The sequence below is a fragment of the Heliangelus exortis genome, chromosome 2, assembly GCF_036169615.1.
Source record: "Heliangelus exortis chromosome 2, bHelExo1.hap1, whole genome shotgun sequence".
Lineage (NCBI taxonomy): Eukaryota > Metazoa > Chordata > Aves > Apodiformes > Trochilidae > Heliangelus > Heliangelus exortis.
The window spans coordinates 133339587-133366710 of NC_092423.1; the positions used below are offsets into that span (position 1 = coordinate 133339587).

At 41.6% G+C, this 27124-nt stretch overlaps 1 protein-coding gene across 1 annotated transcript in view; it reads right to left on the minus strand.

Annotated features, from left to right (window-relative positions):
• The window catches only part of RSPO2 (R-spondin 2), a 108090-nt gene extending 90511 nt beyond the window's left edge, over positions 1-17579 (minus strand). The window contains exon 1 of the mRNA XM_071738206.1: positions 17350-17579. Within this exon, the coding sequence (XP_071594307.1) occupies positions 17350-17443 (94 nt within the window). The 5' untranslated portion in view covers positions 17444-17579. The remainder of the gene's footprint in view (positions 1-17349) is intronic.
• Between the last annotated feature and the right edge of the window lie 9545 nt (positions 17580-27124).

Below are 27124 nucleotides of genomic sequence, written 5' to 3' on the forward strand. Positions count from 1 at the left end.
AAGAAAGATGGGGACAGCAGGGGGACTGAATGACTCAGCAAGGTCCCACAGGCTGAAAGTCAGGAAGTTAAAATAGTTCTTTTTCATCCTGACTCAATTGCTTATCATTGCAGTCCTCCTATTCTAAATCTTCAGTAAAACTGAACATGACCATTGCAAAACCGTAATTCATAGCACTTTAAAAAAAAAAAAATACATTTTAAAAGACTTCAAAACTTCTGACAAAGTTTTCTTAAAAAAAGAAAAAAAAAAAAAAAACAACAAACTATCCAGTAAACCATTTTCAATAAAGACAGGAGGTTTTTGAAGGTTTTGGGACAGAAAGAAGGTGGTGCTTCCAATAAATATGAAGAGAAAATTAATACTTTGCAGGCAAAACAAAATAGCTTTGGGAAACTTGGAAAAAAATTGAAGGAGGAATAAATACTCGAAAGCTGTACATGACTAAGGGGAGGAGCAGCAAAGCTGTCTAATTAAAAATGGGGAAGATAGAAGAGTAGAACAGGTGTCTTCAGACATAGTGGAGAAACATCAGATTAGAAAACTGTAACTATGGAAATATGGATCTATTACAACATATGAATGTATCTGAGTTACAGAAAGATGTATGGAAAAGACAGCTCAAACTGTTTCCACACTACACAAATACACACTTAACTTTAGGACATCACTTTCACTCATTCCAATGGCACCGTGCTTTACATCCTGCATGTACTCAGCACATTCAAAACATCCACCAACTCTTCTCTCATCCTCTCTGTTGTCAGCCCAAGGCACCAGAATTTGAGACATCAAACAATGATGATGGATCAGACTCAAAAATCTTGAGCTAGAACAGATGGAGCTCATTTGCTGTTCAGATATGCATAGCTTTATCTCCTCATCCTGCAGGAAAACTATTAAAAAATGAAATAAAATGAAGTAGCTTCTGTATTTCAGATTTGGTAAATCATAGCAGGCTGAGTCTCATACAGAAAGAATGACACTTAGTGGATAAAGGGCCTTTTTAAAATTCAAAACAGAATTCCCTAATAAAGAAGTCAAAGAAAAATTATGTATTAAACGTACCCCTGTGCTCAGCATTCAGCATATAATTAGCATTTAGCAAAGGGAAACTGAATTTTTCTTTGTTTCTGTGGTAATGCAAATACACTCTTAAAACCAGACAAGTCACATGTTTACAAAAAACTAAAAGCCACTTGGTTCACATTAGATGAGGTTTGTAATGAGTAATAAGGGTATCTAGAATTAATGGAAAGACACTAGCAGCTCTGCCAAGGTAAAAACAAATACGCTGTAAACATACTCTGCCTCTACTCTGCCCTGGTGAGGCCACATCTGGAATATTGTGTCCAGTTCTGGGCTCTTCAGTTCCAGAAGGACAGGGAGTTAAATGCAGAGTGACCAAGAAGATTTAGGGAGTGGAACATCTCCCTTGTGAGGAAAGACTGAGAGAGCTGGGGCTCTTCAGCTTGGAAGAGACTGAGGGGTGACCTCATCAATGTTTATAAATATGTACAGGGAGAGTGCCAGGAGGATGGAGCCGAACTTTTCTCAGGGGTGACTAATAATAGGACAAGTGGCAATGGTTATAAACTGGAACATAGGCAGTCCCATATAAATATTAGGAAGAGGTTTTCTCACTGTGAGGGTGACAGAGCCCTGGAACAGGCTGCCCAGGGAGGTTGTGGAGGTTGTCTCCTTCCCTAGAGACATTCAAAGCCCACCTGGCTGTGTTCCTGTGTGACCTCCTGGAGGTGACCCTTCTCTGGCAGGGGGGGTTGGACTCAATGATCTTTCAAGGTCCCTTTCAATCCCTAACTTTCTATGATTCTGTCATTCTATGATTCTTTCATTCTCAATATAAGAAATAAACATTTCTTAACTTGGAGAATGCCCTAAATTTTTTAAGCTATGCTTCCATTTTCAGATAACTTAAAGTCATTAAGATTTTCAGTTAGGATCCCTAAATGCAGGCCTCTTTGAAATATTTTCATTTCGTAGCTCAAGTCTGAGGTGTCCCAAACTTCATGTCATATTCAAAATCTGATCATAATTTTATTTTTTGTATGAAATGAAACAATTTATTTTTATTAATATATCATTTGTTCTTATATCAACTACTGCAGATGCCTACTTGGCATATGAAAAGCTCCATCCTCTGTATCCGAAAGTTAAAATATCAAGATAAAAAAAATCTAAATAATCTTTTGGATACATATCTTTTCATGAAAAAAGATTTTTTCTGCACAACAAAGAGAAGAGTTGCAGACTCACACAGGTCTGGCTATCTCATCTCTGCCAGATACGAAAACACAGAAGACTTCACATGAGAGAGCAAACACTTTCCAAATCTCTTAGATCATTGCCACAGACTGATGTTCTACATGCATGTGTTTGCTCAGTTAATAAACTCAGAGGCAGGAAACCCATTTATGTGCTTGTTATCCTTCATAGCAACAATATACATGCCTAGAAATTAACACTTGAGGACCTCTCAGCCGTGCAAATTGCTGATATAATACAAAGTGTACTGTGATAAAACATTGCCCTCTGCACCAGCATAACTGAGGTACAGAAGTGAAATAAAAACTTGCAGTTCCTGTCCAAGCTGTGAATGCTCAACACTTAAGGAGAGGAAAAAAAAAAAAAAAAAAAAAAAAAAAAAAAAAAAAAAAAAAAAAAAAAGAGGGGGGAAACTTTGCCAACACACATGCCTGAGTCCATGATGGGGGTAGCAGGCTAGAAGAACCTGGTTTTAAACATACTGACCAGCTCTGTTGGAAAGAGAACCAAGCACCTTGGATTCAAATTTCATGCTCTCACCACTAAACCACAATCCCTGCAGAGCATTTAAGTAAAGCTGTAAAATGGAACATCAAACAGCAAATGCAAAGCTCTAGGATGTACTTGAATACTATCAAGGGCATTCAGCTAATCAGATTTCTCTGATATGGCACCATAGAGCAGAATAGCATGGGGATCTCTACATGGTTACTACGAGGAGAGAAGAGATTGTGTTTCTTTTACAAACTAAGTACCAGTTACAAAAATCAAGGAACAAATTAACATGCTAACAAACAGCAATGAAAACCAAGTCAACTATGCTTGTGGCTAAACAAAATGGTTAATGCTCAGTCATAATTACCTAAGTTACCAGTGTGAGATGTAAGTGCAAAAGAAGGCTAATACTAAATGGTTCTGACATTAAATCATTTCAGTACAAGTCTCTTGAGAGACACTGTTCCTCCATAAAGGCATTTCATCGTGTGCTTTTTCTCATTACATATCTGCCAGGTTTAACTGTGACTTGAGGTATTTTTAAGAAGAGTAGCCAGAAAAGTACATGTTATGCTGAGCCTCATAAAAACCTAGAATCAAGAACCATGTTCTGTAGAACATGAACTTGATAATGAAAACATTGCATGGAGATTGACATACTGAGCAAAAGCATAGGTCACTCCAGCAGAAGTCAATAACACTTTACAGAAAGGTATAGAAAACCTCTTGTTGGTAAATGTAAATTCATCTCTACACTACGAGTATTCCTAGTCTGTGATACTCGAGTCTAAACCTAGAAGCATGAGATTAAGTAGTTCTGCTGAAAAATGCTAATATTAATAAACATATTTTCTTTTCTTTTTTAAATTTCCATCTAAAAAGTCTTTCCTACTTTACCCTGCAATAGTCAAATCCCAGATTTAGCAAGAATGACTACAGTGGCCTGCTGTGGTGCTTCAACCCTAGGCACATGATGTGGGTGCAATCAATTAGTTTGTTTTTATTCTACCCCCATCCCAACTGATAGCAGACTAAAAAAAATCCCTTGGGACTTGCTTTTTCAGAGGTGTTAAGCATTCCTCAATCCCTTAAACACCCCCAGTCTTCATTATGTTTTGCTTTACGGAAGAACATGGGCCTTTATAACTCCAGGACTCAATTTCTACACCCATGAGAGATATCTCGCACTTCATGGAGATGCAAGAGGGTGTCCTGAGCACTCCAAAACACAATCCCAAAAGAGAAGAATTATGTAATTTTTGAATACAGCATCACAGCAGACATTAATCCCACATAATCAGAAAGCAAAGACCTCTGTGGATGAAGTACCACTGCTACTGAGCACTTCATTGGGTTTTCTCCTCAAGTGTCAATGCATGTGTTTTTGAAGCTGTCCACATCTAAGAATGATTTACACATGTAGCTCTTTATCAGATAGAGTGCATACACTGAGGTCCCAGCTAGGATAAAAGCAACAGAATGTAGATGGAAAAAAATGTTAAGACTTTAGTAATTAGAAAATGCCAGCTGCAGCTAATAAGGAGAAAGAATGTTAAACTGGGATTTTTTTTTTTATTTTTTTTTTAACTTTACAGCAGCTGAGACACAGAAGCCAAGTAAATCACTAGACTCTTTCACTCTATGACTGTTGGTTGAAAATCGTGCATGGAAAAACTACTGCAGCTGATCTGGTAGGAACACAAGCCCTAAATGGAGGTCTTCGTTCAGGTCAAGCTTTGGCAAATCCTAATCCTTCTCAGGTGACATTACTTGTATTCGACCACATCCAGTTGAGCTCTTCAAATATTTTCCTTCCTCTGCTTCTTAAGCCTTCCACAGTGTGTTTAAGTAGCACAGACTAATGTTATTTTACCCAATGAGCCTCATATTACACCAGGCTCAATATGCAGTAGTTTCACTTAGTGGCTGCTTGGAAAGCTATTAAGAGAAAACAATATGAAACCAAGTCTGTCTTCAGATTCAGGTTTAATAGAGTCACATTTCAGCCCTTTTCCAAAAGCTGAAAAAAAAAAAAAACCCTACATATTGATGCCACTGCTAATGTTACAATAACTGAAATAAAAGTTGGAAGCAGTAAGGCTTTTTCCAGGAGGCTGATGGAAAGAATTAAAAGTAATGAAAATCAGTTTGAGTTCTCAAATACAGCATTAGCAAAGTGAACTACAGCTCTCAAAATAAAGAAGTGCCTGACTTTCATTCTTTCTGTAGGATCTGACAGTAATACTGCACGAGACAATAAAGCAGAGGAAGCACCACTTCAGAACTGAGACAGATTGGTATTACCCTCAGTTACAACAAAATGAGTGAGACCAGAGTTAGATTTGGTATCTTAACCATTCCATTCCTAATGCACTCCTTGGTATTTGTAAATATTTAGAAAGAAAAGAGGGAGCTAGGAACTCAGATGATGTGAAATTAACATAATACAGAATCTTATTTTTATAATGACTTTAAATGGCTTAGATCACCCAGACAAACTTCATTTTTCATGTTCCCTTTGATTTCACATCCTACCTTCCATTTCTGCTGTGTACCATCAGCTTTTTTTTGCATGGGTGTGCATAAAAGAAGGGAAGTAAGAAGTGAAGCAGGTGCTATTTCAAGATTTTGGCTAGAAGGGGTGTCTTGTTGAGAAAGGGACTGAGTCAGGAAGTTCTGTGGCACTGCTAAATACCAGGAGGCTTCTGAGTTGATCTCAGTACACCAACAAAGTTAGGGTGATTGCAGCTGCACATAACTCGGTCACATGTCACAGTTCCTACAGGGACTGGACTCTCCAGGTTTCATCTCTACAAGTGACTGTTACTAAAATCAATCAGGCACAAGCTAGGTACCTGATCCTTTTCCAGAGCACATTTCACAAAAAGGTTGAGGTTGGATGGGACCTCTGGAGGTCATCTGGTCAAATCATTCAGTTCAAGCAGGACCACCTAGATGCAGCTGCCCAGGAACATGTCCTAGAGGGTTTTTGACTATCTTCAAGGATGGAGACTCCACAGCCTTAGTCACCCTCACAGTAAAAAGTGCTTCCTGACACTCAAAAGGAACCTCCACTTTGTACCCATTGCCTCTGGTCCTGACACTGGGCACCACTGAGAAGAGCCTGACCCTGTGCCCTTTGCACCCTCCCTTCAGCTACATTGATGAGATTCCCCTTGTCCCTTCCCAGGCTGGACAGTCACAGTTCTCACAGTCTTTCCTCATGGAAGAGATGCTCCAGTCCCTTAATCATCTTTGTGGTGCTTTGTGGAATTTCTTCCAGTATGTCCATGCCTCTCTTCTACTGAGGAGCCCAGAGATGGGCACAGCACTCTGGGTGTGCACCCCCAGCACTGAGCAGAAGGGAAAAGCTCCTCCTAATGATCCCAGAACACCATTAGTCCTCCTTGCAGCAAGGGCACCTTGCTGGCTGAGGTTCAACAGTGTCCACCAGGACCCCCAGGGCCTTTTCTGCCAAGCTGCTTTCCAGCTGGGTGGCCCCCAGCATCTACTGATGTATGGAGTTGTTCCTGCCCCGGTGCAAGACTTTGCACATGTTGAACTTTATGAGGTTCCTGTTGATTCTCCAGCCTGTTGAAGCCCGACTGGATGGGGGGTAATTTCCAGAATGCTGCTGGCACTAGATGTAAACAACAAGATATTTTTAACAGAAAAGCAGACGATATTCTTTTGTACTCAAAGGTGCAAAACTAGATGCCATCTGACAAAAAACATGGAAGTTTCTGTATTGGGTTGCAGAGATTATGCAAAAGAAAGATGGGCAGAGCATATGCAGCACAAATACAGGAAGATAACAGGAAAAAATTGATTACTTTCTTGCTGAGAGAGATACAGATGAGCCTGAACTGTGCTATTTGCAATGGAGCAAATGCTGGGGTTTTGTGCTAGTATACGCCCTCAACACAGAAAGGATGCATAATCCAGAGAGTGAGGACAAGTCTGAGAATCAAAACTGGAGGTCTGATACCAAACTTTGTCCCAAGCTATTAATCACAAGCTTATCCTGCACCTCCTTTTCCTCTTCTACCCTGTGTCAGTTTTGCTCATTTGAAACCTTCAAAAGAACTCTGTATTTCTACCACTGCCCATGTGTACAGCAGTAGAGACACACACTGTGTAGCACTAGGTGGCCTACAGGTTCTGTTCACCCAAATGTAAGATTCTGTAGATTTGCTTCTCAATTTCACACCAAATTGCACTGAAGCAGTTCATACTTTTATGCTTCTACAACAATCTCTACTAAAAAAAAAAAAAAATTAAAAAAAAGGCAAACCACAGTATACTTGAACCAAAGTCAGCTTTATAAAGAAATACTTTAAACACTACAAAAGCGGTGTGGATATTTCTTATTTAACTTTCTAGCAACAGCTACAAATGTTTCCTAAAACAAACAAGAAATCATGCTCCACTGTCATCTCAGCATCACTGAGGTTGCTGCACTCCAGCATACTGCCATAGTGCTCTGACAAATACAGTTGGAAGCCAAAGCATCTGTCAAGAGGCACCATTTCAATCAGATGCTTTAAATTTTAACTCCCAGACTGCCATAGTATTAACTTTTTCATAGTGTAAGACTGCTTACCATTTACATAAAACAGGGATTTATATTTTATTATCTTTGTCATTGATGCACACGTGTATCAACCAAGAGTTTTACATGTGGAAAGACTAACAAGGAAAGCAACCTCTCTGACTTCCTCTCTTACCTGAGGCAGATTTCCCAGACCAAACCATATCAGGCATACAACACAGACACAAAAAAGGCTGCCTGCCCAAGGATAATTAGTAGTTTCTGAACATCTTACAAATCACGAAGAAAGATGCATGTAGGCCAGGTATCTTTTTGATGGCTCAGGCAAGGAACCCAAGATGAAGAACTGCTCTGTCATCAGCTGCTGACACAGGAGTAGAGCCCAATAGCAAAGGCACAGGACTATCCAACACCAAAGGGTGTCTTGCCTTGGATATCCCTCAGAAAATCAATTCTCCTCACAAGAGACCATTCAAACAAACACAGAAGAGAAGACTGACTATTCTGGAGAGGATCACCTCCTAAGAATGCTCCTGATGAAAGTATTCCATGAGGTCAGATAAATAAGCAAGCACCTTCAGAAATGTTCTTTGGTTTTAGGTCCCTTCAAAACAGTGAAGCATCTCAGATTGGAGGCCATTTATAAGTATTTTCCAATAACTGGCAATAGCTTTAACTAATATAAACCCAGGTGGCTCCTGTGTTGCTGTGCTGGGAACACAACCTAAAGCACCTTGGGTGCACCACTGATCCTGTAAAGTCAAAGTTACTCTTGCTGAGCCAAAACTGATTCCATGACCACAGCACTTCATGTTAACATGGTACTCCATGCTCTAGTTGGGCATAGTGATAGGGGTTTTTTTGGGTGGTTTGGGTTTTTTTTTTACATTTTTTTGGGGGGTGCGGGTGTTGACAGTTGGATGTGGTGATCTAAGAGGTCTTTTCCAACCATGACAATTCTGTGTCTAAAACTAGACCTAAAATAGGTCTGAACTACCTGTAATGAAAAGCCAAAAAATATTTCTACTCATGAAGGGAAATCCAGGACAGATTTTGCTCTGACATCCTGAATTCAGAGGTTATGTTGTAAGCAGGGCCAGTGCTCCAGGGCTTCACTTCAGTGGGGATCCTTTAGTACTGTCTCAACAAAGTGAAAAATTATGAGACTTTAGTTTCCATTCAAAAGCATCCCAGCTGCATACTTGTCAGTGGAATCACTACATAAGTCCGTAAATCTCAAATGAAAATATATCACACCTACCAACATTTTTGTAGTAATTCAAGAAAGAAAGAAGAGCAACTCAGTAAGTGTTGCTGTTTCAGTGCTTTCCAATTTGCCCAGCAAGTTTTAGCATGGACTCACTGGGAGTTGTCAGGGCTGCTCTACATGTGCAGCTTAATCTGTGCATGCACAACAGCCATTTGTCTGATGTGGCTAGTTTGGGGTTTTTTTGGTATTTCAAAGGTGGCAACCATACGGCTGAAAAGACCATACATGAGTGCAGAGCATATATTCCTCTGTAACATATTTCAGCCAGGGCTTCAACTTAAAAAAGGAAAATAATATGTCTGGATCAGGAAGTTTATATTTTGTCGCATCACTGCAATTATCTAACTCAGATACTGCTGTCCCTTTGCAGTGTAAATCAGTACATGTTTCCCTGGATATAGAGAAAGGCACAGACATTGTCCTGATTGCTGCACATGGTCTACTTGGACGTTAGTGCTCATGCAACTGCACAGTGATTTTTAAAAAAAGCACCAGTTTTAGGCAGTACCTAAAAGCCAACATCACAAACACTATTTATCTTTTAGGCCCCTTTCTCTGTTTCACTACATCTATGTTTGGGTCTGGTTTTCATCAAGATGGAGAAAATCTTGACAATTCTCAAAAAAAAAAAAAACCCAGATAAAAGTTTCTGCAAGGTAAATTTGAGACTTGTAATCCCTAAACCATATGCTCTGGATTATTTTTAGATTTACATTTTTTAAATCCTAAAAAACAAAAATTAGCTTTTGAAAACAGACAATCAAACTAGAAGGATTTTCATGGGTTGGATCTATGTTAAATGTACATGAGATTTGCTGTTGCCCTCCTCATAATTCAATTAGAGTGTTTATTTTGAAATGTAATTACAGAACTGCATGACTCTTCTAAATATTACTTGTAGTTACTTACACTTTCCTTCTTAGTCATACAAACACCATCCCATAAAACCAAACCAAAACAAAAGGAATGACAGCAGATAGAGTAAATTTTTTTGCTTCCTAAAATGACAAAGTCTTACATATATATCAAGTATTTAGCTTTAGTGAAATTAGTATTTCAAAAAGAAAAATGTAACTGTTTCATTACTGCACGCCAAAATTTGCAAACTGCCTGCTATCAAAAGATGTTTCTCCTCTTACAGGGAAGCAAAGAGCATGAACATTTTTCGCACTGCTCATCAGCTGTACCTAAAATGCCAGTTATTTCTCTGTTTTCCCTTAAAAAAAAATAAAAAAAAAAAATCACCTCTTGTATACTTGTAGCTTGTATACTCAAGTCCCAAAAGCAAGAGGAAAGGCCAGGAATTTTAATTACCAGTCTTTTGCATGCTACCACCTAAAAAGAAATTTGAAATTGAAACTTCACATTTAAGCACCAAGCAATTGCATCAAAATAGAGTAAGATTAAAGCATTTAAGATACATTCACTGGAGCACTGCATGCATGAGTGTTTAAGTACAAACACAGGGATGAGGCAGTGTGAACTGTACAGCTCCAGAAAATGGCAGCATCTGCTCTATGAATCACAGTTTGATAAATAAAGGTCAGAGATATGTATGGCTTTGAAATCAAGGTGCAAAGCGGGAGCAATCCCAAAGCAGAGAAATATGGTTAAGGTCTCAGACCCTGTAGTTTCAGAGGTAGATCTACAGAGGAATGTATTGTGGTACTCCATCATTTTAGATAGGTTACAGTCATCATCTCCAGTGCATGGTCAGAGCATCAGCTTTCACATCAAATGAGTGTTCTGAATTCTGATTATGTACAAACACCAGATTCTTGTAATTCCTCCTTTCCCCCACCTCCACTGCATGAAGAGGAGATAGAGAAAATCATGGCATTGGAAAGGTGACACTAATTAAAATGTCTGTCAGATGCAGCCTTTCACTCTTGTTTCTGCTAATGCTCGGCACAGTGTTGCACCATCATTTGCTTTTGGGGGAGCGTACAATGTAGAGACCACCACCCTGTTCCCTTTTGACTTCTTTTCTCCACTTAGTTTTGAAAAAGTATTGGTGAAAATGGACAAGAACTGTCCATATCATAGTAAACCCTCTAAGAAATGCAACTGCCAAACACAGAGAAATGTTCCTGCATCACGTTATTCTCAAGACAGGCTCCCATGTTATCTTACCTCCCACAGATATATCAAGTTCAACAATTACAAAAATAAATTCTGGTCAATAAGTGGGTCATATGTAAGACCTGGTTGGACAAAGTCAACATGTAAAGAGGAGAAATAACTCTATGACCCAAATTCTGCATCTGCTAAGGAACAAGACCCACTTGGAACTAATTCCTAAAATGTAGTAGTCTGAATCAAAATATCAAAAAGTCCTATCACCAGACTATTCCATGCTTTACACAAAAAATTACTTGTGAAGATATTTTAAAAGTTTTAAGCACTGCCTCAAAAAGGGACAGAGTTAACCCTGCATGCACAGGGTGACTTTGCAGAACCCAACAGATCCTTCCCAAAGCACTGCATGTGCTAAACAAGTACTACAAAGACAATGAGTATACAAACCATGGCAGCACCTAATTTTGGTACCTAAAACATTTCATGATGAAAGGATCAAGCTGTTAGATTTGTGCATTATTAACAGCCAACATGTATGAAGTCATGCTTTTCACTCAGAAAAGGATTAGCAAATACTTGGAGCCTAGACAAACACAGAAGGTTCTCCAACTGTGCTCAAACAAAACTTTGAGGTGAAAAGAGAGGGCACGCCTGAGTAATTTAATTTAGTATTAAAAATACCTGAAACTAAATAAATCTCTAATATGAGAAAAGGTATACATTTCAAGGACTGTATCTGTTAAAGTTGACATAATTTTAATAAAAGGTCAGAATATTGGATGTGGTAGATCCCTTCTTCAGAGTTATTTCAGCTTACTTAAAGGGCTAGCAGTGAAGATGTGTACATCTGAACTACACTTCTACTGTAGATAGAGGCAATCAATTAATCTTTAATATTTATTGACTTTGGGGTGTGGTTTATATGATCAAGAGCAGGTATCTACTGTAGGATGAGTTAACTACCAGCAGCTTCATGGACTGTGCTGAGTACCACTAAATGAGTTATAAAAGAAAATGAAGACATTTATGATGCAGATATTTACATGTAGTCACATGAATCCCACCCCTGGAGTTTATAAGCAAGAATGCATTTTTGACAAGGGTTGTTATGGTCAGCTTTAAGCTTCTGAGTTTGATGTACAGTGCACTGGGAAAAATCTACAACCTGTGATGATCTGCAGGTTTGACTAGACAGTCCCCTATAATCTATGGTTAGCTAAGATTTTTTTGTTTTTAAAAAAATAGCCAGATGATGAGAAATGAAATGCAGACCTCCATGGGACAGTCAGACTCTTGGCAGAAGTAGCAAGGGAAAAGAAAAAGGGAAAAAGAAAAAAAAACAAAGGAAAGAACAAAGAAATAGCTTACAGAAAAACTATTGTTTATTTCTTTATGCCTTGAATTTTGATAGTGAACACAACTTCCACTTTCCAGATTTTAAATAATGTCATATTTTTCATTAAGAGCTGCTTATGTAAATACCACCATGCTAGCATACTTTACCATGGTAATTATGCTGCTTTGTATACTGTAAATGATACATTGAAGTGAGAAACTGCATTCTTGCTGTTATCATCTTTGCTTCCCCATATTAGTGTACAACCTCACTTCTGGTATTTGTCATGCATTTTGAACAGCTCTAGTAACAGATTTCAGCCAAGCTTTGGATAGCACACATTCCCTCCAAAAAGGGAAAATATCAAAAAGACCCAAGTTTATCAAACAGTCAAATATAGGTCCTTCATCACACTGTAAATCTTCCTGCAGGTTTTAATACAAAATAATACAATAATATACTTAGAAGGTCTGGCCAGACATAGCCATATAGACCAGTATCCTAACTCCAAGTGTCCTGTCTGAGGGATGGATACAGACGTGGAAAAGCATACACACTCTGCTAGCACATGCTTCCAGTTTCCAGTTTCCACAATAATGGGCCAGGACACACCTAAGTGTGTCAGATGCACAAGACTTGCTGCAGTCAATCTTGCCTGGCCTCTGGTTGCTCAAGAAGGTTACGTACATGACAAGAACAAAATGATAACATTTAAATACCACGAGCAGCACTAGAAACCTACGTCAAGAAACTGGATCAAGCACCTAAACTGAGGTGTCTGTTTTCATGATGAATCCTGCCCTTGGTGTTCTGAGCATCTCTTCTTCAAATCTTCACAGTCAACTAAAGCACCAGTTAGCCTCAGGAACACTGAATCAGTAGCTAGGTTGGTATTCAGTCATTCACAAATAGGTTTTGACTTCTGCTAATATTTTAGCTTAAGAAATTTTCTCAGGTTTACTGGATAATAGGGCATGAGTATCCAAAGTTTTGACTCCTCAATGGTTACAGTTTTATAGGGTTCTCACACTGCTAACAATGTGTATATAAAGAAAGTCTAATAACTACCCTAAGTAGTAAGGGGCTAAGGAACAGAAAGCAGCCTCCAAAGCTTCACTACAGTCACAAGTAGCAGGGCAGCTATTTCAGAAAGTGTTGACATGTCTTGGTTCCTTTATAAATACTGTTACAAGCATTTAATGTAACACCTGAGGGAAATAAGTATTTCAAAGCACAGCTTCCTCACAAGATTTTAAACTTTAACCTGCAAACAAGAAGTTAACTGTCCTCTAAATATAAAACACATTTCAAGTTTGAAGAGAGGAGGATGAAATGGGTAAAATTCCTCTTCTGTACTTAGCATCATGCTTGTAAAAGCTGCTATGGTACTTATTTCAATCAAGTATTTCCAGCACAGATTCCTTTTCCCTAATGCCCAAATCCTCAATCTTTCCCAAAGCATGACCACACAATCCAACTGAGACAGGTTTCAAGATTATCCCTGTTCCAGGTAAGCATCTACTTACAAAAGCTAAGTCACAGTCCCCAGTATCTGAACAGGTTTTTCTTCTAGTTGAAAATGTAATAGCTTCCTACATTGATAACTTGTTTGTGGTCAATATTCCCATCTTATTATATGATGGTACAGATTTTATTAATGTAATTTTGATTCCAGCTACTGTGTTCCTCCATACATATAAACACTCCTATCAACACCGTACAAGGAGCTACAGTAAGCTCTGAGCAATACTTGAGGAAATTTCCTTTTCTAGGCACTCCTCCTATGGAAATGCCTGTGGTTATTTTCCCATCACCACTGTCAATTACTGTTGTCATTGCCATAGACATTTCCCCTTTCTTTATGTACATCTAACACAGAGTGCAAGCATCCAGGAATGAGTATGCACCTTAGCTCTTTGAATTAAATAGTTAAGTGTTTGACACCCCCAATTTTTCCTTTGAGTTCTTAGATATAGGTAGCTTCCAATTTCCCAGTGTCAATATTATTCCAGTGCTGGAACACTTTCTCATTCAGTCACACCAACTCCAGAGATCTTCCAAGTAGTACAATTAAATCCTCTCATCAGTGCAGATGCTGCTGTCACATTGACTTTTTTGTCAGGGAATTTTGTTAGCATCTAATTTCTGACAGCTCTTAACAGTGAATCCTTTATTGTTTTCTGTCAATGCTTTTGCAGAACACCATCACTCCTAGTGGTAAACCAGCCCAACAGACTTCATTTCTATATGCTCCCATTTTGATCTTAGGTACCCTTTGGGAAAGTTGTTCTTACCATGTCTCAAAGACATGGAAAAAGCCACCCATCTTTCAAGCACATGAATAAAATGTTCAGTGAAATGATAAGATATGAAGCTGCTTATCTAGTAGTGACTGCTAAGGGGAAATCTGAATTCAAGATGAAAATGTTCATTTCAATGAACAAGCAAGTAGATACCCAATAGAAATGCCAAATCAAGTCATATAACTAAACAAGAAAGGGAAAGGAAGTGCTTGCATTTAGGCTCAGCCAGCTGTGAGATCACATCACTGACCTTTAAGCTATGTAGCTCTTAAATAAGTTTTAGAATAGCTTCTGCAGGAAAGGCAAGTAATCATAATTACCTGCTCAGGACAAAGACTTCCAAACAGAGATTTTTCTGGAGTGTTTCAAGGGAAATAAAGTTCTGCTCTGAGCCAACTAGGCAAAGAAATATTCCAATGAGCTGTAAAAGCAGCTAAGGGCTCCAATGAATTAGCAGACTCTGTGTATTGTAATGCATTTACTGAACAATTTTTAACAAAGTGACATTGACTAACAAAACACAAATCAGTGCCAGGTAAGAACCACATTCTAAACCTTTATTTTTTCATTCCATTTCTACTGCCATGTAGCATCTGTTTCGTTTGGGAAAAAGTTGAAATAGAAAGGGAATGAAGAAACCTGGGGATGTCCCCCCAGATTTACTAAACTCTGTTTACTGCTCTACATCAGCTACAAAACCACACAGACTCTAATACAGGTTTTACTGCACAGTAATACAAGTTCACTGTACATTTAGCTGCTTTAAAAAAGAAAAAACAACTACACATGATATTAGCCCATGATTCCAGACTGAATGCAATTGATTTCTACCACACAAGAGACTTAATATATGCCAAAAAATTTATTTCATTAAGAAAATGATATTACGGAGCATCTGAGATCATGAATCAGACAAAACAGAATGCCAGAGAAATTTTAACTGCCAGTACCCCACAGTGAATGCCTGATTATTTGCAGATGGGATATGGAAAAATTGTGAAATTATTGGAATTTTGGGTCCTGTACGACAGCATTACTTCAGACTGGATGTGTCATGGCAAATGTCTATTATAATTTGAATGCATTCTTAGATTTTGCATTCAGTGCTTAGAACTGGCTATGCTTACTTCTTTAGACTTATTAACTGAAAAAGACTGCATTCTTCCAAGTGCAAAACAAAACCCTTAGGTGATAGCACAAAACAGCACCAGTAAGTCAACTGTCAATAATGACATTATTTATCCAATAACTAAACTAAAAACTAATTTAAATCAATCTCCTTTGGAAAAGCCAACTGTTCAACAAGCACAACAATTGGTCTAAGATCAATCAGCAAACATGAGATCAATTAAAACCAGCTTAAGTTTTTGTAGGAGGACAATTCACACAACTGAGTTAGATGTCTATTCATTTCAGTACTCCCACAATGCAATCCTTAAGCTCTGTTGTAAAGCAGAAATACCACTATCACCCTCCGCTGTCTAGCCAGCACTCTAAGTAGTTCCACATTTAATTAAAGACACAGTATAGCCTTTGTTAGCACAGATAGTCTGGTCACTTTAAAGGACTGCTATCGTTTTAGCCACACACACAGAAATTAAATTCTGGAAACCATCTGCTGAAAAACCATCAAAACTAAATTGCTTTACAATTTTTTTTTGCACCAACTTTGAAGGTGACATGTGTGTGAAAGCAGAGACTATTTTCCTTTCAGTTTTATTACTATTTGTGCTGGCTTATTGCTGGAGATATTAACTCCCCCTCCTTCCAAATAATTGCATTAAAAGTGTAATTCTTTCAGAAATGCGAATTTCTCAGCAGCTGAGCCACCTGATTTTCAGCTCACTTTAGAAATGGGGAGGGAATATCTGGCTGATAAAATAATATGGAAAAGGATTGCAAAATTATTCCGAATACATGGATAATAAAAGGATTTTACACTGAAGTTGTATCACCTCCACCACCACCTCCCCAAAACACCCAACAAACAAACCAACAACAACAAAAAACCCCAACAACAACCAAAAACAAAAAACAAAACCACCCTCACAGCCAGCCAGCCCTGACAGCCGGGGAAGAGCTGTAGTAACCTTTTTGTCCACATGGGTGCTGTACTGGCACATTTCTCAGCTCCGACTCCTAACTCTGGTAATCCCGACACCAGCATCTTAGGGAAACAGATGAAACCCTAACGCACCTTTTCTCTCCTTTTCCTCCAAAAGGCTCTGCGGGGTTTGAGCAAACATTGGCGGCGGGGAATGCCCCTAAGCGCTGGGCAAGGCGCGGTTGGCTCCTCCGCCGCTCTCCCGCGGGCTGAGCCCCCGCACTGGGGGAGCGGCCGGGGGTGCCGGCACCGCGGGCTGGGAGGGGGGAAAGCCACCGTTCTGCCTCGGAAACCCGCTCACCCTAAAGACGGTCCAAGGCGGACAGCCTCCGAGACCGCCCCACGGACACGCGAGACTCAGTAGCGCGGGCTAACATCCACCCTCCGGCTGCTGGGGGGCTCTCCCTCCGGCTGCTGGAGGCTGCTTGACGAGGTACGGCGGCGAAACCGGCCTCTTCTCCCGGTAGCTACGGCCGAGGGCCAGCCTGCAGTTGCTGGCAGCACCCGTCCAGCCGCGGGCAGCTGCCAGCGAGACCCCCGGCTCCGCCGGCCCTGAGGGTGGGGGCAGCGGGGGGCTGCTACCGCTAGACAGCCCACTCCCCGACAGCCCCACGCGGGTCGTGGGGCAGCTGTGCCACTCCGCCCGGTCTTTTCCCACCAGAGCTGACGTCCACGCCGTTTGTCCCGCTCCCGGTCCGGCCTCCACAGCAGGAGGAGGGTGGGCAGCCCCCAGTGAGGGGATCACCACGCCGGCATGGCCCTGCACCCCGAGGCTCGCTGCCGGCGCCTCACCTGCCGGGGATCTCCCTTCCTTGGCGGGGAGGAGACGGTTCCGCTATCCTCCGGCAGCCCCCTCCTGCCCCGCAAGCAGTTCTGCTCGCCGCCCCGGGCGGGCGTCCCGGGTGACCGGGCGATGGGACTCACCTCTCTTGCTGCGTCTCCAGCGGGCGGCTTGGCAGTGACCGTAATCCATACAGTTCAGGATAATTAAGGCAAAGGAGAAGAGGCGAAACTGCATCCTGGGCCACTGTGGTGGGGCAGCCTCCTCCGGCGGCAGCGAGGGGCGGCGGAGGCCGGCGGCCGGCTGCGTGAAGGGCAACGAGCGGCCCCGGGCGAGGCAGGGGACCGGCGGAGCACCGCGGGGACCGGCAGGAGCTCACACGCCTCCTGCTCCCCTCCTCGGGCGCTGCGAACTCAGAACCGCTTCCAGCATCTCCCCTGCCCTGCAGGGAGAGAGAGGGGAAACGCTCGCCTCCTGGATTGCCCGGTCCTCCCCCTTCTCCGGCTCTCCCCGAGAAAGAAAAAAAGAAAAATTAAAACGCCCAGGTCGGGGCAGGAGCGGAACCCCAGAGCAGAGTGACCGCGAGCCCCAACTTTTTCCTCCAAGCGACCGCAAGCCGCCGACGAGCGCTGCCGCTGGCTCGGCACCCCCGTGCGCCCCGGGGACGGGCTGTCAGCCGCGGGAAAGCGCTATTTATCCCGGCGCAGGGGCGCACCCCGCCCACACGCGCTCAGGTCGCGGGCACGGCGGGTCGAAGCCGCCCCCCCGACCTCCGCGGCGCGGCCCCGCGGCCATACCGCCCCGCCGCCGGGCCCGGAGAGCGGCTCCGCGTCCCGGGCCGGCCCCCCGCCGGCAGGCGCGGGCCGGGTCTTGGCGGGGCGGGCGGCGGGGGCTCTTGGCCATATGCAGGCGGCATGCGCGCCCGCCCCCCACCTTCCCCCCTCCCGCCCCTCCGCTCGCCCGCCCGCCTCTGCCCGCTCCTCCTGTGCGGCGGGGCGAGGGCTGCCGGCCGGGGGTCAGCGGGGCCGTGCGGGCCTGGGGTGCGCAGGGGGTGCTGAGGCCGAGGCGTCCCGCAGCCCGGCCCTGGCGCCGCCCGGCTCCGCGCCCCCGCCCCCGCCGAGCTCCAGCGCCCGCCCGCCCCGGACCCCCGGAGGATGTGCCGAGAGGCTCTTCCTCGGCGGGTTTCTCCTTCTCCCTGCAAAGGCTCCCGTCGTTTCCCTGCGCTGCATATAGCTTTGAGTAACCTTGTCCTGCTCATTTCACTCCCTCTTTTTGTTTTTCCTTTTTTTGTTGTTTTTTTCGTTTTCTTTTTTCCCGTAATGTTTGATAACTCACTCTTACTTCTTACTTTCATCCTTCTTTTTTTTTTTCCCTCCTTTTCTTCTGTGTTTCTAAAATCTGATGCATGTTCCAAAGCCTCTTGTTGCAATGCCACTTCCATTGTCCTGGGAAGATGGCTCTTGAAGTCTTGAAGTGTAACTTCAGCAAAGGATTTTTAGTTGTTTCTAGCCACAGCTCTACTCGGCAACAGTATGGTAGAGCTGGTAAAGTGGGTACCCCAATAGTACAGACAAGATGAAACAAGGGAGCAACCAAGAATTTCTAGTTGAGTTTTGCTCTGGTTCGGGAGGGTCTGTTAAACTCGTCATAGTACCAGCTACACAAACCCCACAGCACCATTTGATTTCTGTGCTCCCCACTCACACAGCTTGTTCCTCAGTGCTGCAGGTATCAATGGACCATTGCTACTTGGCTGGGGTGCTGGACCCGCTGTGCCTGACCTAATGAGCCCCGTGGGACCTGTGGTGCTGTGGGGCAGGTGCAAAAGTTGGGCACAGAGCATGGGTCTGGCATGGCTGGCACAAAGCCAGGTTTCATAAATGTAGTTGGATCCAGGCTGATTCTGTGCTGGGTGTTTCCATTCCTTTCCACCTCCTGACACTTCTGGTCTGTGCCAGCTAGGTTCTGACAAAGCAGAGGTACTCTTTCCAGAGCAGAGCTGGCCCTTGGAAGATTGTAGCTGCATTCATGTGGTGCTGTGCATGAGCTAATATATTGTGTTGGGCCCAAGCTGGCTGTTCATCCATGGCCTGAACAATCTGACCACAGATAAATGAAATCTGACTGTACAGTGTTTACCATACCATCCTAACACTTTAGAATTTTGGACTGTGTTTATCACCATAATATTCCCCTGAAGCAGAGAAGCATCAGCACCCTCACTTTGCAAAGAGAAAACTGAGTTACAAAAAGGCTGAAGTAAAAAAGAGCCTGAAATCAAAAGGGATGTGACTGTCAAAACTTGGTCCTGAGTTTTCTAGGTTCTTGGACAGTGCTATAACCCATGGGCTGGCCTTTACATTTATCTAATGTACAGTAGAAATACTATACTAGCTTAACCTCTAGTATGAAATGTAAAAGTTTTTAAAAATCACATTACACTATATAAGAACATCTTCTGATGTCAAATCTTTATCATAACTGCCAATCCGATTGTGTACTGAGCATCTCATACCTTTCAGTGTTGTTATAATCCAAGAATTACAGAGATTATATTCAACTAATTAACACAGACCTAAGTACTATGGCATTCAAGGTCATTCTAGCTCAGTGTCAGTGGTCTCCAAGTGGACATGGAGTAGATGCTGTGGGAAAGAGTGCAAAAAATAAGGCATGTATATACGTAGTTTGTGGTCTTTATTATCCCCAATCTACTTACACAGTGAAACTTTCCAAAGGAGATGTATGTACGTATATAAAACTTGTTGCAAAAGAGGCAATATGGTATTTTAGTGGAGGACGTTTACAGGCAACTGGAGTTTTCCAAGATGCGTAGTTCCCATATCCACTCCGACTTCATGTGACAGCACCAGCACGGGATCTTTAGAGTACGTGATTACTATTTTCTGATGCAGAAAAAAGAAGTGTAGCACCACCTCATAGATCAGTCTGAGCTTCATTGCAAGGAACAGAGAGATCAGAGTACAAGAGGAAGGGGAAATCAAACAGAAGTGTTAACTACACCTCTGTGATGACTCCAGGAATGGATGTTCTTTACTTTTTTTCATATCTACAAACCCATAGTAATGGGGTCTTGGATCTACAACAGTTACCTGGAGATGAGTGTGCAAACAGTGATACCAGGGCCTCCCCATTAATACAAATCCATTTCTGGATGTGTCTGAAATATATAAAATTATAAATGGACTTTCAGAAAGGTGCCTGCACTGCTGCTGACACTGAAGACGACTGAGATCTACAAAGTGTAGTGCTGGGTTTCAGGGGAAATAAGACACTTCCTTGTTTCTTAAGCAAGGCCGCATGTCACGCTCCTCCAGCTTAGTCTCCTTTGAAGGTTCCACAAACCTGGAAAATAAATATGAGGAAAGTATCTCCAAGTGAAATTCCTAGTCTTTGAGAGCACTAAACTTCAGCACTGATTTCTTCTTGTATGCAACTGGGGAAACAGTAGTCCAGGTGGAAGCCAGGTCTGTGCAGAAAGCCTGTACTTAATGGTTGGGGAGCTGGCTGGGATTTCAGTATCCAGTGCAAGCCAGGCAGGCTGGACCACCCACATAATACCTGGCAGCACTAGCCCTGGGCTAGCATCCTGTCGTGCCATGTAAGTACAGGGCATAGCTACGTGGTTGAGACTGCTTGATGGGCTTTATAACAAGAGACAGGCAACAAGGAGCATCTGCAGAGAGTGACAGGCTGGTGGTCTGTAACAGGCAGGCGGATGAGCCAGAGTGGCTTTCTCAAGATTTTGGTAGGAAACACAGCTATCATAACATAAAGGAATGTAATTAATAATTATTTTATTTTATTTTTAGTATTTTATCAAAAGCTGACGGGCTGCTAAGGAGACAGTATGAAAGCACCTGGATTAAATATCCAGAATTTGAGAAATGGAGACTTGCATCCTTGGTCAACTGGTGATTGCAGGTCAACTATTGCATGAGGTCTGATAGGCAAGAAGTGGTTTCAAAGAGAAGTCCAGCACTTATGCTTCCTATTATGAGGAAGAATCAGCAGAAATATGCAAGAGCATTGCAATCAAAGCTAATGGCCAGTAACACAATGCTAGATTGACAGCAGAATAAATTGGATTTTAATTCACAGAATACAATGCTACAAAGAGCAAGATACTTGGCAATAAGAATCTGGATCATAGTTTTGACACTACGATTGATGGAAAGTTGATGTTTTAAAATAGTCTGAGTGGAAAGTATATTCTTTCTAGATATTAATTTGATTGTAAAATCTGCAAGTAAGTCTCAGATGATTACTTGTCACAATTGCAGAAATAATATCTGAATTCTTGATTCAGAAATGACTGCGGAAATAAAGATAGAGGAAAAAAGAGACACATTGAAAAAACTAGTTAGCCCCTGCTAGACAACTGCAAGATGAGTGAGGATAATCAGAGTATCCCCTTTGGGAATGATAACAGGAAAAAAAGGCTAAGGAAGGAGAACAAGAAGAACGACAGAGCTAACAGAGGACAAGAAATCAAGCACATAGCTAGCTGTTTATGCTGGTATATCCATCAGGAAGAATGAAGGTAACTTTGAGATATAATTAAGAAAAAGTAATTATAGATTTTGAAAATAATTTTGTCAGGGTGTCAGAAAACAAATCAGTCTGCAGAGCCTGGAACATTGTTAAAGTCAGAGGAAAAGGGATCAGGCAGCTTGAGAAGCAGAGGAAAGAAATGTTCTGGGGTAGGTTCTGTAGGGTATGGTAGATCTTTGTATCTGTAGTCCCATGGAAATCAAGAGGAACTCAATGTGGCCGTGGCACTCTGAGTGTTCCAGCATGCAATACTTCAGCACTAATGAACACTGTGCATTCCAGGGGGGCTTGGTCAAAGAAAGAAACTGGGAAAATTCTCAGAAAACATGGACATGGACTTATGAACATGGTCATAGAAAGAATGCATTAGTCAAGGCCCAAGAAGATGATGTGACAATGATTGAAATACTAGATGATGAGAATCTGGGCAGCAGCTTTAGATGTGAGGATAGCCAGGCAGAGGTGTATTTTATGTATATTATTCAACAGTCTCAGCAGCCAAATTAATGTACTTGAACAGTGCTGAGATGATTCATTACACACTGTTTAGAAATCATGTTATTTGATAGTTCTGTTCATTGAAAATTCAGTTTTATGTGCTCTGCTCCACAGAGGTTTCTCTCACTGAAAGATCTTACCTTCTATGCTTCAGCTGTATTCAAGCCAAAATGCTGCTGTTTTTGCAATATAATGTAACTGAACTCTTTATTGGGTTCTACAGGATGTTCTGGTTTGAGAGGACCAGGATAAAAATTGCCTTTGGCCATACTGACCTGAGACAGCTGCTGCTGGGCTATGGATGTGGCAGCTCCAATGGGGGGAGCAGCTGTGCCCATAGGGAGGAGAGGGTGGCACAGGTGACCCAAATGGACCTATCACACATGCATGTTTACACCCAGTATAAAATGGCTCCTCAGAGATCCTCTCTGGCTGGTGTGTTGGCTTGATTGAGGTCTGGCTGTTTGTCATCTCTCCCTGTGCTGCTGGTGTTCATGAACCCTGTTCTGTTGCCAGAGGAGAATGTTGTTCATCAAGACCTCTCCTGCCTCCCCCAGTAGGATCAAAGACATATCTGTGTTTTCAGTGAAAGAAATGAGTGATATTGGCAAGCTTTACATCCAAACACTGAAAAGAAAGAAATTTTTAGGTTCCAAATCTTTATTTCAAAGTCAACCTTTTCCTCCTTTAAATTCTTAAAATTCATTAATTGTTCAAAATGTAATGTAAACTAATAAATAACAGAAATGGAATGATAGCATCCAGTTTTGGGTCTCCCAAAGCCAGAGCAAGCCCACTAAGGAGCTACCAAGTTTGATGGCTGAAGCACTAACCCTGTGAGGGAAGGCTAAGGGAACTGGGCTTGTTCACCCTGAAAAAGAGGGGATTTTGAGGAGCCCTTATAGCTTCTTCCCATACCTGTGAGGTTGCTGAGCAGTTGAAGCCAGGATCCTTATGGAGGAGCATGCAGAAGAATGGGAGATAGTGGTCATAGGCTCATACAATCATATAATGGTTTGGGTTGGAAGGGACCTTAAAGATCCTCTCCCATGAGACCAGGTTGCTCAGTGTCCTGTCCAGCCTGGCCTTGAGCACTTCCAGAAAGGGAGCATCTACAGCTTCCCTGGGCAACCTTTTCTGGTGTCTCACCACCTTCACAGTGAAGAATTTCTTCCTAATGTCTAAGCTAAATCTATCCTCTTCCAGTTTAAAGCCATTTACCCCTTGTTCTTCTGCTACACGCCCTCATAAAAAGTTCATCCTCAGCTTTCCCGTAGGCCCCTTCAGCTACTGGGAGGCTGCTCTAAGTTCTCAGAGCCTTCTCTTCTCCAAGCTGAACAACCCCAGTTTTCTCAGGCTGTCTTCACAGGAGAGGTGCTCCTGAGACCTCTGATCATGTACTGAAACAGGAGACATTTGTGGTGGGAATAAAAGAAACTAATTTTCCCTATGAGGATGAATAAACATTAGAAGTGTTTTTCCCAGAGAAGCTGTGGACTCCCCTTCCTTGGACAAGGCTTAAGCAACCTCATCTGGACTCTGCTGATCCTGCTTTTTGCAAGAAATTGCACTAGGGATCTCCCAAGGTCCTTGCCAACCTGGATGATTTGACACCCCTATAAAAACCATGAGGTCCCAAAATAAGAGGAGAAGACTTCCTTGTGCTCCTTGTAGGCACCCATATAGCTTTCCATCAAACCCTACGTAGCCACCTGGTATCTCTGCAACATCTACAGTGCACAAAAAAAATAAAAAAAATTAAAAAAAGCAAACCCTCAGAGTTGTCTTTGCTTTGAAGGAATAAAATTGTCAAAGCAATACTTTTCTTTTTAATTTTAAGCTACAATGTTCTTTAAAAATTATTATATGTGTAAAGCCAGTGAAGTGAGACTATCCTGAGTTCTTGTCGGCCTACAGAGATTTCAAACCAGGCTAATTTTAAAATATGTCTTGTCTCAGCAAAAATACCCAATACCTTATGGGGAAGACTGTAGATACTAAGAGTCTGTGATTAGAAGCAAATCCAACTAAATTCTCTTACATATTTAGTAGGGGATCAAAGACTGTCTTCCTTCTGGCTCTCCTCCCTCTATGAAACACAATCAAACTCCTCAGATTTGACCTGCTTGTGCAGGCTTTGCTAATGCAACACTTCCAGCAGTATCCATGAGTGTTTTGCCTGGAGAAGAACAAATTCATTAAAGCTGTATGTTTTCATTAAGGTATCAGAGAAGCAAATGGAAGGAAGGGGTAACATCTCTAAAGTAGCTTTTGTAGCTCTCAAGTTTAATTTCCAGTTGTTTCAGTAAAAAAAAAACAAAAACAAAAAACCAAAAAACTAATAAGGAAAATACCGTGTGTCCTTCTCTCCCAGTTTGGACTGGCACAAGACAACCAGATCCTGCCTGGCAGCTGGGGACACCATATTTCTCTTGGAGTGTGCAAAGGCCAGTGGTGTGCTCATGTGTGGATATCGCATTCTGAAGGTCAGAGTTCAAATTCCAGCTTGGCAGTTGCAGATAATCCACTTCTTTTGGAGAATGATGATTTCAGTTTGCCAGCATATAGATCAGAAAATTACTAAAAAATAAGTGTACACCAAGCCAGTGCAGGCTTTCTGTTTTGCATCGCTTTTCATCACACTCTAACTATAAAGGTTTGCAACATGTATATATAAATTTCAATTTTCTCTAATAGGGCCTCAGAGAAATGGCTTCACAAGGACCCATGGAATGACAAGATGAAATGTGAACTGGCTTTTACATACTTTTACATAGATTTTACATTTTCTGCCCTAAACTTTACGCAATCACTGCTTTATCTCTCATACGTGTACAAACCCACCCACACAAGATCATAGACTATCTGAGTTTGGAAGGGACCTTGGAACATCATCTGTCTAACCTCTTGTTCAAAGCAGCCTTAAATTCAGAGTTAGATCAGGTTGCTGTGGGTCTTGTCCAGCTGAGTTCTGAAAATGTTCAAGATGGAAGATTCCACAGCCTCTCTGAGTGAGCTCTTTCAGTGCTTGTCTAGCCTCGAGGTGAAAATTTTTCCTCTATATCCTGAGAGAATTTTACTCATTGGGACTGTGACCACTGCCTCTCAGGTTTTCTCTGTACACCCCATCTTCCCTTTTATATGTGAATATATATATTTATATGGGGTTTTGTGTAAATATATGTGTAATTTTATATCTTGATTTATATTTATAAATTGTTGGTATATTCTCTTTTAAATATGTTTAGTTTTTACTTCTGCTTTACACTTCCTCTGTTTCTTTATCATCTGTACCTCAGATATAAAAGATATTAAAAATACTTTAAAAAAGATTACACCCTTGAGGTTAGGCCTATTGCTTTGAGACACCTTATTTTACCATTATTTCTTTTGATTACAGAGGAAGAGGAGCAAAGGTGATTAGATACGTGTAAACACAGAGCTGTTACTACCATGAGCACTGATAATCAAAGGTGGCTGTCAAAATTATCTCTTATTAAGAGGAAAGTGATATGATGGAAACTTCTGCTTGAAATGCCAGAGTTAGCAGATTGTTTTCTTGTAAAAGAAGCATTGTTCAGCACAGACGTATTTTATAGTCAACATCTTGTCTGAGTAAGCTTCTAATTTAGTAACTGGTTTTGGAGATGTCTTCCAAGCAAAATTTAGAGACCTTCACCACTTAATGTTAATAAAGGCTAAGTGTTAAATGTTGTGATGTTAAGCACATGCTTTCTCCAGAATATCTATTTAGCAATAAAGCGGTTGCAATATTTGTTGGAATATACAAGAAGTCTCTCTGCCAAATGATAATAAAGAAGGGAGTTTAAAAAGAATTTTGGACAGTTAAGAATCCCTAGATAAAGTCCTAATAATTTGTGTAGTTAATCTACAGTGAGTTTCAAAAGTAAAATTGCCTCCATTAATATAAAAGCATATGTTTGAGACACTTTCATAATCTGCAGAATATTATACTTCTCCACTGACACATCGTTGATTACCCCTTGTCTTATATATCTAACAAACAAAGGTCAGGAAAACAAATTAAAAGAAAACTCATTAGCATTCTCTCTGAAACACTGTCACCTCCTTTAGCCCAGCTCAGAAGAAATCCTGGATCAGTAGATAATCCTACACTGAAGGAGCAGCAGATAGTGACACTAATAGGAAACGGGTGTCTGATCTGACTGCACTCAGGATCCCAGCCCTTGACATGTTGTTGTGAAGAATATCCAAGCACAGAAATGAAGGTTTCCAGTGAAAGGGCAAAAAAAGAGCTTAGGTTTAGTTTTGTGAGAGAGGTTGCCCAGCGGTACCCAAGGACATATTTTTCAGAACTTGAGAGTCAGAAAGTACAGCTTTTAATTTTGAAAAGTGCATAAACTACACAAGAGTCCTGTTTTGTTTGGGCTCTGTACCCTGCTAATCATGATGGGAGCTGAATGCCAGCTTTTGCTTCATTGCAAGCTTTGGAAAGGTGTATCAAACCTTTCTTCTGGACCAAAAAATTGACCCATTTCTTCTTTATAGTAAGATAGAGCTAAAACATAAGGAGGAAAAAATGCAACTTTAAGGTCATCATTCTTCAGAGTAAAATGAAGTTAGAAAACAGGGCACAGAAACTTGTCTGCCATTTCAACAATACCCCAGGGGCTGAGGAAGGGACTGCTGGAGCCAAAAGCATGAACCACAGTACATAAGTAGCTTTAGACTTTAACTATGCTTGTCTTCTGTTGATCAGCAGAAAGCCCATAAATCATGTTCCTTAGGGACTGAGAGGCTTAAATAAGAATTAAAGGACTCAGTCCTGCACTGGCAGAATAATACCTGTGGTAATCTTGAAGA